Genomic DNA, 15,676 nt, shown 5'->3' on the forward strand with positions numbered 1-15,676 from the left:
GGTTCAGCAGGAAAAGGTGGCATTTAAACTAAAGATCAAATATTTAGCACTTTGTTAGTGACAAACAACTTCGGCAGCCCAAGGCTGCTGTCCGATGGGGTCATTCTCCCTCCCCTTCCCCCAGATTGACTCTCCTGGAGACTCCAGAGAACCTGACAGCCGCTGTGTAAATATTTGATAGCTGCTTAGTGTATGGGCTGCCTTTTGCAGAGTATTTGAATTTGGGCAGCAGCAATCAAGGCCTGCAGTGGTGCACAAATAATAGGCTTTGAGACATTCCCGGTGGGTGTGTAGAGTCCTTCCTGGATTGATCTTCTCACCCCTCCGCCCTTGCTTTCACTTGCGGACATCAGGACATCAGGGGCGTGCTCCCGTGGGGCCGGTCCGCACACCTTCCAGGTAGGCTCCTGCCGCCAGGCCTCCGCCCTCCCGGTTCCCTGCCCAGCCCCCTCCTCCCTTGTTGTGCGGGCTGCACTTTCCCTCCAGGCCCCTGCTGTCTGCTCAGACGCGGTCCCTTGTAGTGCTCCCCGAGTTATAGCATGTCCCGACTCTGTCACCTTGTGCCGCTTTGTCTTCTGCACAGCACTTCACTCCCTGACACACCGTGTCTTTGGCTCCTGTCCGTCTCCTGCCACTAGAACGTGCTTCTGTCAGAGCAGGGGCTTCGTTTTGCTCCTCGCTCCACCCACACTGCCAAGACCTTGCCCGGCACGTGCAGGTGGCCTTGTATTGGGGGATCGGTGGCCGGGCTGCACACTCACCACGTGTAGCCGGTGCCCGGCCTGTGGTGGGTGCTTAGTAAGTGTGCGAATGAGAATTGGTGGGGGGGTGACTCTGCGTGTGATTAGCCCGTCCCCAGCGCCCCACCGCTCTGCAGGGGTGCCGACTCTTGATGGGGCGGGCCCCCGGTTTTCTTTCCTTGAGGAAGGCGCAGACGGGCAGTCTTGGGCGCATGTGGTTGTGGTTGCTGTTTGCACTTGAAAATTCAGTCAGTACCTCACTCTCTCTCCGTGTGTCTGCCATCAGCCAGGCTCTGTAATTAACTTGCTGTAATTTAGCTTAGAGATGAGTTTTTCATTTTATAGATGCCATCAACAACCAGTGCTCCTGATATCTTGGTTGTTGATGAGGCTCCTGTCTACCGGAACATGAAGACCGCAGCGCGCCGAGGGCCGTCGGTTAGCTCACGCCTGGCCGTAGGAGCGAGAGGACAGCGGATGGGTTTTAGCAGGTTGTGGTGCTGTATTCCTGGGGTGCTCCAGAGCATGCCAGCATGCGGGCAGAGCCCTGGGGGGCCTGTGGGGCATCTTCCTTGGGGTCACATTTTACCCAAAGATGTGGGGAAAATAACACTTAAAGAATATTGACGGGTGCCTGAGTGGCTCAGTCGGTTAAGTGTCCGACTCTTGGTTTTTGCTCAGGTTCTGATTTCATGGGTCATGAGATCAAGCCACGCGTCAGGCTCTGTGCTCAGTGGCAGTCTGCTTGGATATTCTCTCCCTCTGCCCCTTCCCCCCGCCCAAAATAAGTATATAGATCTTGAAAGAAAGAAAAAGGATATTGAAACCAATATGGATATGTGTTGGAGTAGAATTCAACATCGCTTAGTGGGTAAGAGCAGGGCTCTGGAACCAGACCATCTGGGTTTGAATCTGTCCCACCACTTACTTGCTTTGGGGTCCAGGGCAAGGGACATAACTGCCCCAGACCTCAGTTCTTGCCTCTCAGCTGGAAGCCTGTGACACAGTAGAGCCTCCCGCATGGGGACACAGTCAGCATTCAGTGACAGCCACAGCAGGCTTTTATCACGGTGCCATGCACATTGTGGGGCCAACGTGATAGACGATTGCTGACATTTTAGATAAAAGAGGAGACAAATGAAATCTTATTATTGCAGTGGCTCTGCCCCAGACCTGGCCTCCAGGGACGAATGTTCACTCACATCTGCCATATTTGAGATGGACAAGTTAGCAAAGCACTGCTTAAAAAAAAAAAAAAAAAAAAGACAACAGCAAAACACCAGTGCATACAACTGGCTGGCCTGCATGTGTTCCTGAATTTCCCCCCAACCTTGCTTTAGTCTTGAGCTGTCACAGAGTGGAGCTGTCATTAACAAAGTGCTGAATTAGCGATGCTTCCTTTAATACCTGCTGTCTTCCGGCACCTAATCGAGTAGCAGATGAAGTGGGGGAACCTACGGGTTTGGAGCTGCCACTGAGGGAGTGACAGCCTCGGAGGAGCAGCAGCCTTTCCGGGCGCTTGCACAGACAGGGCTCGCTGCTTCCCTTTCATTCCCCAGCAGCCTGTGACTCATCGAGGTGGAGAAGACTCGTCCTAGCGGAACCCGGGTCCATCTCTTCCATCTGATTTCTGAGTCCCAGCCATTCGTCTCTTGGTTTCCCCCAGAGATAGAGAGCTCCCTCCTCCAAAAGTAGGAGTCTTCTGCCAGCCGTTCAGGTTCTGCCGGCCAGAGCACAGCTGACCAGGAATGTTCCGCCGGCAGCTTCGGTTCTCTGTGACAGAGGGACCTCTGGACCCCATGCTGGCACAACTCCCTTGGGAAACGTGATTTAACCTTTTAGCGGCCCTCACTGCGGGGAGGTCTTCTCAGTCCAGTGTTCATCGGCTGTGGGTCACAGCCGATGAACTGATTGGGAAGTGAGTGGATCGCAGTGGGCATTTTTCTAAAGACGTGGAACCAGATCGTTGCTCGTCAGTCGTAAGCTGCCGTATTCCCTTATAGAACTTTGGTCTTGGGCTGTGTGGTGTGCACTCCGTGGCTTTCTGTGCATCTCAAAAGCCATTGTCTCAACCCTCCTGCAGGAATTTCAAATTACTTCTTTTCTCTTGAGTTGTTTTTTTTTGTCCTTTCTGTGGTTGGATTTGTTTCAGGTCAACTGGTTTGAAACCAAGTTGCTGGTCGCTGTGAATTTCTCTCTGACTCCTCATTAAAGGAGGACAGTAGGCTGTCCACAGTTAAATAACAAGATCCATCAAAGGCCCTGCTTCCTCTCTGTCCTCCTCGTGTGCGGCGGGAAGAGCTGCTGGTTGAGCACCTCGAGAGCTTCGCCTGGTCGCAGGGCAGGTCCTGGAAGGGCACTATTTCCTCTAGGCTGGAAGAGCCTCCTCTGTCACTGGTTCTTGGGAGGAGCATGCGGGGACCGACCTGCATGCACATGGGTGTCTCCGCTCTCCCAGAGTCCAGCAGGCGAGGTCTCCTCTTGTCACATGTTGTCCTTGGAAACGTGACTGTAACTTGAACCGAGAAGAGGGACACGGCTCCGAAGATGGAGCAGAGTGGAGCATCAGCAGGGCTTTCAGGACCTGAGCTCTGTGTGTGTTCGGGGCAGAGGGGAGGCGGTCGTGGTAGGAGGAGGACACCCCGGGCAGGGCATGTAAGCCCCTTGAGCAATAGTGGTGTTTGGGGTGCCAGGGCCTATGCCAAGCACCTTGCTTTGGTAATCCCATGCAGTCTTCACGTCCTTCTCTCACTTGGTCACACTGGCCTGACAAGACCCCCAGCCTGGTTTAGTCTAACGTCCTCCACCCCTGGTCCCCCACACCTGCACCTGCTCCGTTGGCGCCCTCTGACTCTCCTCACTTCAAGATCTGTGACCTGTGGCTGCAGGTGCGCCGCATGCTGCTGCGGTCACACGATAGTCCTCAGCTGCATCTGTGCCCCTTGGGACAACTATTTCGTGGTTTCTGGCTCTTCAGATGTCTGACAGCTCCTCCTCCTTCCTGCGTCCTAAGCTGATGGCCTTCTTCCCTGTTCATGCACAGCCAGTGGCGGTCGCATGAGAACTTAGGCCTGCTCCCAGCACCGCACTGGTGGCCCTGGTGCAGGGCCAACCTGCTGGTGGCCCAGAACCTTCTGTGTTCCCCCAGGGGTGCTTCATCAGTTCTTTTTCTTTCCTTGTCCTGGTGCACTTCCCCCTATGATATAAACATTCTGAAACTGCCTTAACTACCTAACACACAGAGCAAAACTCTTGTCCTCATAGCCCCTCATTCTGACCCTCTTTTTATAATCTAAGGATGCTGCTGCTACCCGTCTGTAGTATGTAAGTACGTACCAGACCTTATTCTCATCAGTTCATTAGGTATGATTTTTATCCCCATTTCTCAGATGAGAAATTGGAGGCCTGGGAAAATTGAGCACCTTGCCCGAGGTCCCAGGGCTGGGATTGCAGTGCAGACACTCGGCCTCCGAGCCCTTCCCTGAGAAGAGTTGCCTACTGGTGGTCTCCATCCCCCCTACCCCCTTCCTCTCTGGGACCTACTCATAACACTGCCCCCTCCTCACCTCTCCCCCAAAACCTGCTTGTGAACAAATCTTAAAGCCCTTTCTGCGCTTGCCTCCCGGGACACCTTACTCTTCCTGGTCTTCCTCCTTTCACTCGTTTTCAGTCTGTCTTGCTGGTTCCTCTTCTGTCCTCCCGGATCTAAGGATTACATCGCCCCAGGGCTCCATCCCTGTCTGCCCTCACTCACCAGCCTCGTGGCTTTCAGCACCAACAGCCCCACGTTCCAGCCTCCAGCCCGCTCGCACCCCCGACCAGGCTCCTGCCTCCTGCTGCCTGCTCGTTGGCTCTGCTAGAGTCTCCGCCTCGATGCGTCCCAGCTTCCCACACCCCCACTCAGCCTGCCTGGCCTCTTCCCCACACGCCTAAACGGCCCCTCTGTTCTTCCCCATACTCAGGCCTTAGTCCGTTTTCTTTTTTCACACTCCAGTTCTGGTCTGCTGGTAAATCGTGCTGGCTCTGCCTTCAAAGTGCACTCAGGATCTGACCACTTTTCACCACATCTGCCCCTTCCCTGGACCATGCCACCGCGTCTCACCTGAATGATGTCCATCTTCCACGCATCTTCACCAGCGTCCTTGCCTCAGCCCTGACCCCCTGCAGCCAGTTGTCCAACGGTGCTCTTTTTAACCGCTGTGCCACCCAGGCGCCCCTTGGTGCTCTTTTTAAATACAGGCCGAGCCCTCCGGTGGCCCCCATCTCACCCTTGCCCTCTCTGGCCTCACCTCTGTGTGTTCCCTTCTGCCTTCCCTAGCTGTGCCGGCCGCTGCGCTGCCTCTGGGGTGGGGGCTGCCCTCGGGCCTTTGCACATGCTCTGCCCTGTCTGGAAGGTCTTCCGAAGAATGTGCACAGGTCACTTCCTCTCTTCCTAGAGTCTCTGGTCCAAAGTCACTTTCTCAGGAAGCCTTCCTTGATGGTTACTCTCGATGTGCCGCCTCTGTACCACCCCTCCCCTTTCTGTTCTCTACAACACATCGCATCATCTGACACAATTCTGTTCATCTCTTGGTTGCCTGTCTCTCCGTGTCCTCAAAAACTACCCAGAGGCAGCATTCTGCCTGTCTCGTTCATAGCTGTATCCTCATTCTATCCCCTGACACACAGTAGGTCCTTAAAACATATTTGAATGACAGGTACTTTTATCTCTAGTTTCTAGATAGAAGAATTGGAAGCTGAGAGTTATTTGCCCAGGGCCACAGACCCTAAAAGTGCCAGGACAAGGATGGAAACCTTGACATGAGTTTAACTGCTCCGTGTGCTCCGCCTTCTTGTTCAATAAGGACCAAAACATGTAACGTGCACAGTTACCGCGGGGATGAAAAGGGTAACGCGCAGGCAGGCACATGTAAACCCCAGTGTGCCAGAGGAATGGTGCTTAGCTAATTTAGCGAGAACCATAGCTTTTCATGTCTGTTATTCAGCAACCTCCCGAAGGCTCTTTCGCCTTCTTGGGTTTTTATTCAGGAGCAGCCGGTACTGCCTCCACCAGATTACCTACTTTCTTCTTCCTTCTGCCCTCGGTGAGAGAACTCCGTGCGTGTGCGTGTGTGTGTGTGTCCGCTGACTTCTGTCTGTCAGTAGCTCTGACCCCCCCCCCTGCTGGCCATCAGGTGGAAAGCTCCCCCAGCCTCTGTGGCCCGTCAGCAGCTGGGGGGCCAGTGGGGGGCGGCTGGAGCCCATGTGCCTGTGGCTGTCACTGTGGGTTCATGTCTGTGCTCCCGGGGAAGGCGCTTATGTTATCAGCAGGTGCTTAGCGGGTGTCAGGAGTCCTATCTTGCACAATTCTCCTGGCAGCCTGCCCACCCCCTGCCCCCACTCTCTGCGGCAGACTGGAGTGAAGTGATCACAGGCCCATTATGGCTAAATACCAGGGACATAAAATGAGGCAGGCACACTCGATGAACCACAGAGCCGCTGCTCTCAAGCACGCAATTTATGTTTCCCTGAACCCAGGGCAGCTTCCCCAGTCTCCTAGCGCGGGGCACGAAGCAGTTCAGCCCTTCTAGTACTTCCTGTTAGGGTAATGACGCAGCTGTGAGAAGGGGTGGTAGACATCCCCCCCCCCATACACCCTTCAGACATGTTGTTCATTCGTTGGGATGCTTGGTTTTCAAGGAGGAGAAAAATGCAACCATTTTCTTCATGAGCACCTGAAACTGCCTTTTCCAAAGACAGGAGAGCCGTGGCACCTGAGAAAAGATGCCCAGCAGGGAAACTAGGTGGGCGGTCTTCCAGGGGAGCGGTCTCCCGTGGGGAGCCACCGCCGGGGCCTGGCTTCCGTACTCGCCTTGATTGTGCGGGGATGTAGGGGCGCTGTAGACAGAGTTTGCAGCTGCTTAACACTGTCACTGAGCCAGGTCGCACTGTCGTCGGCGGGCATCCCTCCAGCAGCCTGTGACATCAGGTGAAAACAGCAGTGAAGACGGGGACATCAAGCAGCCTGGCCCACGGGGAAAATTCTGGCAGGATATGGTGCATCCTTGAACCCAGGTCCGCGTCCCAGCCTAGGGCGGGCATGCGGTGAGGCTTTTCGGGAATTAGGACAATTCTGGCTGTAGGAAACAGGCTTTATCTGCTGCCAAGTGAGACAAGCCCAGAGGGCCTGCGCTCCCTCTCGCACACCCTCCCTGAGTCCTCGGCCTCCAGAGCAGATGGGCAGGAACAGGTGTGGACTTTTGAGTCTGCCTCCCATCTGCCCCTGTGCTTCTGGGGCCTGTCGGCCAACCGGGGGCGGCTGGGTGGAGTAGGAGGAGCCCAGTTCTTGAGCCAGCTAGAGCTAGGTGAATCCAGCTGCACGGCTGACTTGCTACCAGGGCCTTCTTGAAGCCCCACCTCCCTCGTCTGCAGGATGGGATTACAGCCCACGTGAGCTCTGTGTGTTTGTAGACAGCTCTAGTGTGGTAGCCGGACAGAGTCTTCAGGAAGTCATAGCTGCTGGTCTTCGTTGTGGGGTCCCTGGGAGATGTCGTGGGGTCACACCAAGAGGATGCGTGGGCTTTGGAATGAGGTCTGAGTTCAAATCCTCATTCTATTCATTCCTTAAATACTTAACGAGTGCTTATTTATGGATTTTACACTGGGGTTGAGACTGCGCTGGTTCCCTGATAGTATTTGGTCTTGGGCAAGTCACCATGCTCTCCTGAAGCTCAGTGTCTCGTGTAAGATGGGGGTAAAGAATACCAATCTTGAAGACTGTGTTAAGAATGAACTGAGCATTTAGAAGTGGCAGCTAGCTACTTTATTCTTTTCTACTATAACGTTTTCTACCGCGCTGTAGAATTTTCTGCTCTAACTCTGTGGTTAGTATGGAAGATGAACCACTTGTTAGACTGTTGGAGCTGTGATATTTAATCCAGCAGGTGTTTGCTGAGCACCTGTTATGTGAGAGGCACCATGCCAACCAAGGGGAATATTTTTACTAGCAAGATACAGCGCAGTGGGGACATCAGAGCCCCCGCTGGTTCCTGGCCCCTGGTCACTGCTGCAGGAGGGGCGTAAACCAAGTGCTTAGACAGCGCCGAGGAGGGAGCCTTCAGTCCAGGGAGGCTGCTGCTGGTTGCACACAGGGGCTGACCAAGGATGACAGCGAGCGCACCAGGCAGGCGACAGTGCAGGGGGAGAGGGCCTCCTGCAGAGGGGCTGTGTTGGCAGGGGCACGGAGGTATGCGGGCAAAGGGTGGGAGCTCCTCAGAGCGCAGACCGTGGTGCTCCTGATTGTATGGGGCGGGCACAGCACAATCCAGGAACAGTGTGATGTGAGCCACTCATGGAGATACGGTTTTCCTAGTAGCCACACTAAAACAGTAAATGGAAAACAGGTGAAATTAATAGTATTGTCATTTCAACATGAATGAGAATTCATTATTGAAATACTATATTTTGATATATTATTAAAGTCTCATTTCAACATGGATCAGCATAAAAATTTAAATGACACATTCTACATTATTTCTTTTGGTACTAAGTCGTCAAAGTCTGGTGTGTATTTTACACCCGTATACAGCCCCATTTGGACCACAACTGCATTTCTAATACTGGAGCCACGCAGGGCTCATGGTGACCGCCTGCTACCTTGAGCAATGAAGGGTTAGCAGTTCTGGAATATGAGACTTGGCGGTGGTCTGTGTAATCTTGAATCTTCCCTCGACCCGAACCAGCCTTCTCCCATCAGACCCTTGAACCCACCTGCCCACCCCCAGATTGGTGACTGGTAGTTTCAGCAGGCAAGAGAGAAAAAACTGGGCTATTCCATCATGCACAGGTTATACGGTACAGAAACAAAAACAGCCCACAGAATTCCCTGGTGGTTCCTCCCTTTGTGTGCGTCTCCCCGGGACGGACCTCCCTGGAGAGCAGGTTATCTCCGCCGTTTACTGAGCATCCAGCACCACCCGTTAATGTACGGGTACTTCAGATAATACATCCTTCCTAATTTTTTCCACACTTCTACAAAGCAGGTTTCCTTACCCCGTTTTACAGAGGAGGAAAGTCAGGGCACGAGAGGTTCAGTACCTTGCCCGCGGCTGTGTGACTGGACGTGGCCGAGCTGAGGCTCAGACCTGGTTTCCCCTGGTTCTTACCTCTGCTCCTGGCGGTTTCTCTATTAGGGTTCAACACTGGATGTACATTATGAGCTCTAACCTGGAAAAATACCAATTAAGAACTTCATAAGCACGTATCTACACAAGTATATGTATGTGTACATATGTGTATATACATAAAACACTGGAAGGCTAGATCAGAGAAAAATCATAAACTCGAAACGATTCTGTACAAAAAGCTGTGTCCCCACGCCTTGCTGTCTGCCTCCCTGCCTCCTGCCCACACACGCTGGGCACCAGTTGGAATGTTGCAGTGCTGACCAGTTGCCATGGACGGGCACTGGTGGGGGAGGGGGCAGAGCAGGTGGAGTTTCATTAGAATCGGGTGGGACTCAAGTGTTTGTGAAGTCTTCCGTTTCCCGGGTTAGGGGAGCTGGAGGCGGCGGGGGGACCAGGTGGCAGTCACAGTTGTAAGGCTGGAACGGTGCTGGTGGCTTCTCCTTCCTGCCTGCGCAGCTTGCTGGGAAGAAGCCAGACCGCACGGCGTGAGCTTCGTCTTCCATTTCCTCTCTGTGAGGGGCTGGTAAGCAGTGATGTGGCCCCGAAGTGGGGAACGGGTCAGGGAGATGGGGGCGGTGAGGCACGGGTGGGCGGCGACCGTTCCGGCTTCGGAGTCACACAGACGCGGGATTGACTTCGAACTCTGCCCCCTCTGATTCTGTGACAGAGGCAGGGCTTTGGGTGCGTCCTGGCTGAAACTGGAGCAGTTCCGTAGCCAGGGGTCTTTTCACCGGAAGCTAGAGATCCCGGGGAGCCAGCTCAGGGTAAAAGAGGTATCGACCACCAGAAGCTAGAAACATGTCCGTGTGCTGGCAGGCCCAGGGCCCTGTACGCCGGGCTGCGCAGGGACTCCACCAGAAGGACAGGAGAGCAGTGCCCTCATCCCCCGTCTGCTCTCCCCCACCCGGCTTTCCCTGGTGTCTCTGCACAGGGACTCCGATGGCTCCCCAGGTGGCTACCTCTGTGTGATTGTCCAACGTCAGTGTCCCTTAATGTTCCTTAGCACAGATTTCTGAAACAGAGGCTCATTGATCCGGCTCAGTTTTCTGAGGCAAGCCACCATTTCAGAGGTCCTGGCTGAGCCTGGCTGAGCCAGCCCTCGCCCCGCAGGCCGCCTCGCTGGTCCAGGGAGCGGAGGCCGGAGCGTGTGGCGAGCTGGGCCTCAGATGGCCCAGACGGAGGCAGGGCCTGGATGTGAAGCCTCTACGAACTTTAGCCAGAAGGGCTGATGGCTTCCCTGCGAAGCTTGCTTTCCCACCCGACAGGACGGGTACTTCATGCCCGCTCTTTCCTCAAGCCTACCTCGCTGCTCCTCAGACTCCACGCCGAGCCCTCTCCTGTTTCACGGCGGAAGTCCAGGCCTCCTATTCCTCCCACACAGCGCCGACCTGCCTCCTCCCGTCCCCGTCTTCCCTGCCCGCCTCCCGTTGGATTCGAAGTTGCGCCTTCGCGTCCGTCAAGGGCAGAGCGGTCCTTCTGTGCCCTCAGCTCGCCCGCACAGGTGCTGCCCGCGTGTTCAGCACCTGCCTTCCTCCCGTCCGGCCGGAGCCCTCCAGTTCCTGCGCCCCAGGCCCCTCGTCCGGGCTCGTGCTGGTCAGGGTGCGGCGGGGGACCCAGTTATCCCGAGGCGGCCAGGATTCGGGAGCTTACGCCAGAGATCAGCAGCTGTGCACCACGCCTGATTTGGTCCCGCCGACTTTTTCCTGGCAAAACTTTGTCAGTGAAGGAAGCAGAGTGTTCATTGGCATATTCCGGCGCAGGCTTCTCTCTCCTCAGATGAGCAACTGTTTGTGGACGATGCTTGCAGTCGCTCCAGACTGAACCCTCGCCTCCCGCTCCTGTGAAGGCACTCGTGTCCCATCTTCATGTTGCCACAGGCAGCAGAGGCTTCTCTGTCTTCACTTCAGCTCTTGGGAGTGTTTTAAAGCAGGGCCCCTCTTGGCTCTCGTGGCCCCCAGAACTTTCTATTCTGTTTCCCCCCTTCACTTGCCTCCTGTTCCCAGGCTTCTTGGCTTGCTCGTCCCCTACCTGCCCTCTGGCTGTCCAGTGCTCCGGGGGCCCAGGCTGGGCCTTTTCTCCGTCTACCTTGCCTTTAGTGAGCTCACTTTGTCCCAACAGCTGGTGACTTCCCAGTACAGGTCTGCAGCCCAGACCGAGCTGCTGACTCAGTGCTCCAGCCGCCTCCTTGCTATTTCCATGGTGATGTCCAACAGGCACCCTCGCGCATGGATAGGTGTGAACAGAGCACTTACTGCTCTTTCTCGAATCCACCCCTTCCCCAGCCCCTTCTCCCTCAGCTCGTGAGGCAGGATCACCAGCCAGCCAGTTGCTCAGTCTCCAAACTGTAGGTTCACCTGTGATTTCCCCCCCTTTCCCTCTCAGGCCGCGTCCAATCCGTAAGTAGGGCCTGTCACTTGTGCCCCCAAAGTATGCCCCGACTCCACCCTCCTCCCTGTCACCACTCCCTCTCCCAGGCAGAACCATCGCCCTCCCACCCTGGCCGGCTCCAAGAGCCCCCCTTTTCATTCCCCCAGGCCCTGCTGTTCACAGTCAGCCAGACGGAGCTTTTTAAAGCCCACACCTCCCTGCGTGAAACCCTTCAGGGCCTCCTGCTGCTCTTGGGATAAGAACATGGCTCCTTACCATGGCCCATGAGCACCCCCTCCACCCCCCGCCCTGATGACCTGGCCTCTGCTGCCCCCTCCAGGTCCATCGGCCACTCTCCTCCCAGTTCCTCCCACTTCTGCTGTTCTACCCCACTTTTATCCCTGCTGGCCCCCTTCCCTCTCCTCCGGTGTCATCACAGAGATGTTTTCCCCGATTCTTGGGCCCCAGGGAGAGCGTGGGCTGTGGTTTGAGGCCCACAGCATAGGTGAGTGAAAGCAGGAAGGCTGCCCGCTGTAGCCTAACGGAGAGCCCAGAATTCAGAACCACGTGTTTGTCCTTAAAATCCTGACCAGACCTGTACTGTCCCCAGCAATTTGAGGCTTTCTTTCTAAGTCTCCAGGAACTTCTGAATGCATCTCACAGATGTCAAGAGCTGGTCAACTGAGAACGCTGCCTTTGAATGCTAACGTGGGAGGGTGCAGACAGCCGCTAAAGGAGCGGGACCAAGGCAGGGTCTGCGCTGCTAAGCAGAGCAGCCGGGGCCCTTGTTAACTCTGGGCTCCCGGAGCTGCCTGCCCGCGGCCGGTCCCGAGAGGGGTCCCGTGAGCCGCACCAGCGGGTCCTCCAGTTCTCACAGACCAGACAGGCCATTAACTCCACAGGGGAATAGCTGCAAACCAGAGGGCTGCTAATGGCTTGTCCCTTTTTAAACAATTTTGTGAGGCCGTGTCAGGCAGGGAGGGACTGCGGTTTCGTAGCTGACAGGGGATGCTGCCCACTGCTGTCTTAGAAGCCCCTGAGGAAGCTGTTTACAAACTGGGTGACCAGTGGCAGGACATTTTTTCTCTTGCTCCTTGGTCTCCGCACATCTCAGATGGGGATGTTAGGCCTGTCGCATCCGACTTACAGGCTGTCGGGGTGAGTCCCAGTAGCATCAGCTCACAGGCATAGCGTGCCTTCTCCACGCCACACGCCATGTTACAGGCTCTCGTCTTGTCCTCACCACGGTCCTGTGAGGGCTACACCGCCATCCTTAGCCCCTCCCGGGGGTAGCCGGGACCTAGAGAAGTTGGGTGAGGCCGCCCAGGGCGGCAGGCAGGTGAGCTGTGGGGAGAGGAGCCGGCTCTGCCTGGCTCCGCGGCCTGCCTGCGCCCCTGTGGGTGGCCGGAGCATGGTGGACGTGTGCCTTTTCCGACCCTCACGGTCAGCCTCTGTGACAGAAGCTGCTCTGGTTGTTGAGCTATGACAGTGAGGCCCAGTGAGGCTGAGGGACTCGCCTATACCCGTTCAGCCAGTCAGTGGTACGTCCTGGTGTGATGCCAGGTCCATCTGAATGTTCTGGGGAAGACTGGAAAAGGAGAACTGGTAAAGCCAGGGATTCCTACACCTGTCAGGTGTTAAGAGAGTACTAGTGAGTATTTTTAAAAGCCTAATGGAAATTGTACACTTGCCAAAATAGGGCTGCCCTGAACTTTAATATTTGCTTTTGGTAGGCCTTATGCCATCCCAATGCACGAAAATGAGTCATCTTGCACCCTAAGAAACTCTGCCTGACGTGGGTAATCAGACAAAAATCCCAGGGTCCATATGCGATGAGAGGAGTGGTCGATGAGGATTCCTCTGCCAACAGTTAGGTCTCTTCTGTCTCAGAATCCACGTTCCAGATTCTGCCATTAAACATGGTCACTTAGGTGTAAATGCCGTCTTCCTCGTCAGCGTGGTGACAGGCCACCCACTGCCCTGGGACCGAACTGCACACACAAGATCGTGTTACAAAAGTCTCTTTGTCGGAGGAGTATTAGCAGGTGCTACCCCCCGAGAGCATTTAACTCCACACTTGTCCCAGGATACCACGATGGACAGATGTCTTTCTGTCCAGTACCCAGCCTCCACCTCACGGCCGTGTTTAGAAACCACTCCACCTACTCTAGAGACCCCAGGCTGGGCTGGGGGCACACTAGGCCTTGGCTTGGCAAGTCTGACGCACACGGGAGCTGGCGGCGCAGAGAAGCCGGGCGCCGACAGTCCATCCTGGATGGTGACAGCAGTGACACCTAGTCTCCAGGACAGTGGCGGTGACCTCAGCACCTCCTGCTCCAGTGGCAGTGTCCGAGTGGTGACGTGGTCTGAGTTGGCCTCTGGTTAGGGCCGCACCGGCTCCCTTGTCCTGCTCATTTCCTGAGCCTGGTCCTCCCCTACGGCTTTTCTGGGGACTCTGAGAGGTGCCAGACACCTTCGCAATCTCATAATCAGCCAAAGGATTGCTGTTGCTTAAAGCAAAGAATCCGACTTGTCAGGAGTTGTTGCTCTAAAGTTGTCAGTGGGTTTGCAGTTTGTTCCCAGGCCCTTGACAGCACGGCTTTGCCACCTGAGCACCTCCTCGGGGCACAGAATATATGAGAATCCTACTACGAGTGAGCAGCAGGACCGCAGGCTCAGCTGGTCTCTGTTGTCTGTCTGACCCGGATATCCACTCTGGCTGCAACCCCCGGGGCACCCCCGGACTGTGGGTGCCGTGAGGGTGGGATGGAGTCCTCAGCCCCTCGAGCAGTGCCCGGCACACAGTAGGTGCTCAGGAAGGTGTGATGGACGGGTGGACCAGTGCCCAGACGGAGAAGCCCGTGCGTCTGGGCCCTCTCCAGCTGCAGGGAGGCTGCGCTGGCCTGCGATGAGGCCCGGGGCTTGGACAGGATGGCGTCATGTGCGTGGAGTCCGCAGGTGGCCTGAAGCTCGCCCCTAAAACTTGGCTGGGGAGGGGGAGCCTCAGCTAGGAGCGATGTGCCCCCTCTCCTCAGTGGCGATCACGTGCTTTCCAGGCTTTCCATGTCACACGTGCATAGAGGCCCTAAGTGAACAGGCCAGAAACCCACTCCCCATTCACTGACGGGCCTGGGTCCCCAGGGTACATCCAGCTCACCCCCACACCCCTACGTAGAGGGGCTGACGTCTGTCCCATGAGCCCTATTGTTGCCCCCTTGTCTTCTGAGCTGCAGGATAGCAGTTGCCTTTCACTTTGTAGTTTCTTTTCCCTTTCCTTCTGTTCATTTTTAATCGTCGTTCTCTCCCCAGGAGGTTCGGCGCCTTGACCAGAGGAGTGTGGCCCTTCCTTCCAAACCCTCTCCGGACGCGCCCTCCAGCATCTCCCGGGGAAGATGCGGCAGCTCAAAGGCAAGCCCAAGAAGGAGACGTCCAAGGACAAGAAGGAGCGGAAGCAGGCCATGCAGGAGGCCCGGCAGCAGATCACCACAGTGGTGCTGCCCACGCTGGCCGTGGTCGTGCTCCTGATCGTGGTGTTCGTGTACGTGGCCACGCGCCCCACCATCACCGAGTGAGCGTGGGGAGCCGAGGCCCGGGAGGGGGAAAGCAAAAGAGAAATGGCTTTCGTATTCAGAGATTTTCCTGATGCTGAGCTCTAAGCTGGAGCACCCTGTCTTCTCTGGTCTTTGACTTGATTAAAGTTTCTCCAATTTCCCTGGGAGGGAATAGGGAACGTTTTATCAGTGAATGTGCCATACACCTTATGGTCCACTTCATGTGCCTTCCAGACTTCAAAGCAGCGTGTGTGTGTGTTTCTTTCTCGCTCCTGAAATCGATATGTCGCCCCACCTGGTGAGCGGAGGAATGGGTCATGAATCGCTTGGAATCAGTGCTCGCCCCATCCCCATTGTTTAGAACATGACTCTTTGCCTACATGTGTTCACGATTTCCAAAGGGACTGTATTTCTTCTCTGTGCTTAATGTGATTTGAAATATGTCGACTCAAAAGTGAAATATTTATTTTTTGAATAAAGGAGATAATAGCCTTAAACTGGATGTTTATCTTGCTTTGCCAGGAGGTGGCCTTGCCCTGAGGGAAGCGCAGGGAGGTGCTGTGTGTCTGCGGGGCACCCTCTCCAGGAGGCGGTGTCCCTTTTCTGTCCCCCCTCCCCCACCTTCTCCACCTCCCCTCCGTTCCCTGCTTGAATCAATTCCAGGATGGCTTGTGCTTTTTGTCTGGATCAGCTGAAGATTGAGAGACTCTTGAGAGGGGGCAGACAGGGTGCATTAATTGGTCTGTTTGAGCGAAGGAAGAGTTCTAATTGGAGTATGACTGCAAGTGCTTTTTACACCAGTTAGAAACAGCAATAGGAAAGTGGTCCTGGAGGGAAAGGTCAGACTCGGTTC

At 55.4% G+C, this 15,676-nt stretch overlaps 1 protein-coding gene across 2 annotated transcripts in view; it reads left to right on the forward strand.

Moving 5' to 3' along the window:
- Nucleotides 1–15,315, forward strand: part of SMCO4 (single-pass membrane protein with coiled-coil domains 4) — a 61,273-nt gene extending 45,958 nt beyond the window's left edge. For both annotated transcript variants that reach the window (XM_040631000.1, XM_040630999.1), the window contains exon 3: nt 14,582–15,315. In XM_040631000.1, the coding sequence (XP_040486934.1) occupies nt 14,665–14,844 (180 nt within the window). In that variant the 5' untranslated portion in view covers nt 14,582–14,664 and the 3' untranslated portion in view covers nt 14,845–15,315. The remainder of the gene's footprint in view (nt 1–14,581) is intronic.
- Nucleotides 15,316–15,676: the final 361 nt, after the last annotated feature.

The sequence above is a fragment of the Ursus maritimus genome, unplaced genomic scaffold (assembly GCF_017311325.1).
Source record: "Ursus maritimus isolate PB19 unplaced genomic scaffold, ASM1731132v1 scaffold_16, whole genome shotgun sequence".
NCBI lineage: Eukaryota > Metazoa > Chordata > Mammalia > Carnivora > Ursidae > Ursus > Ursus maritimus.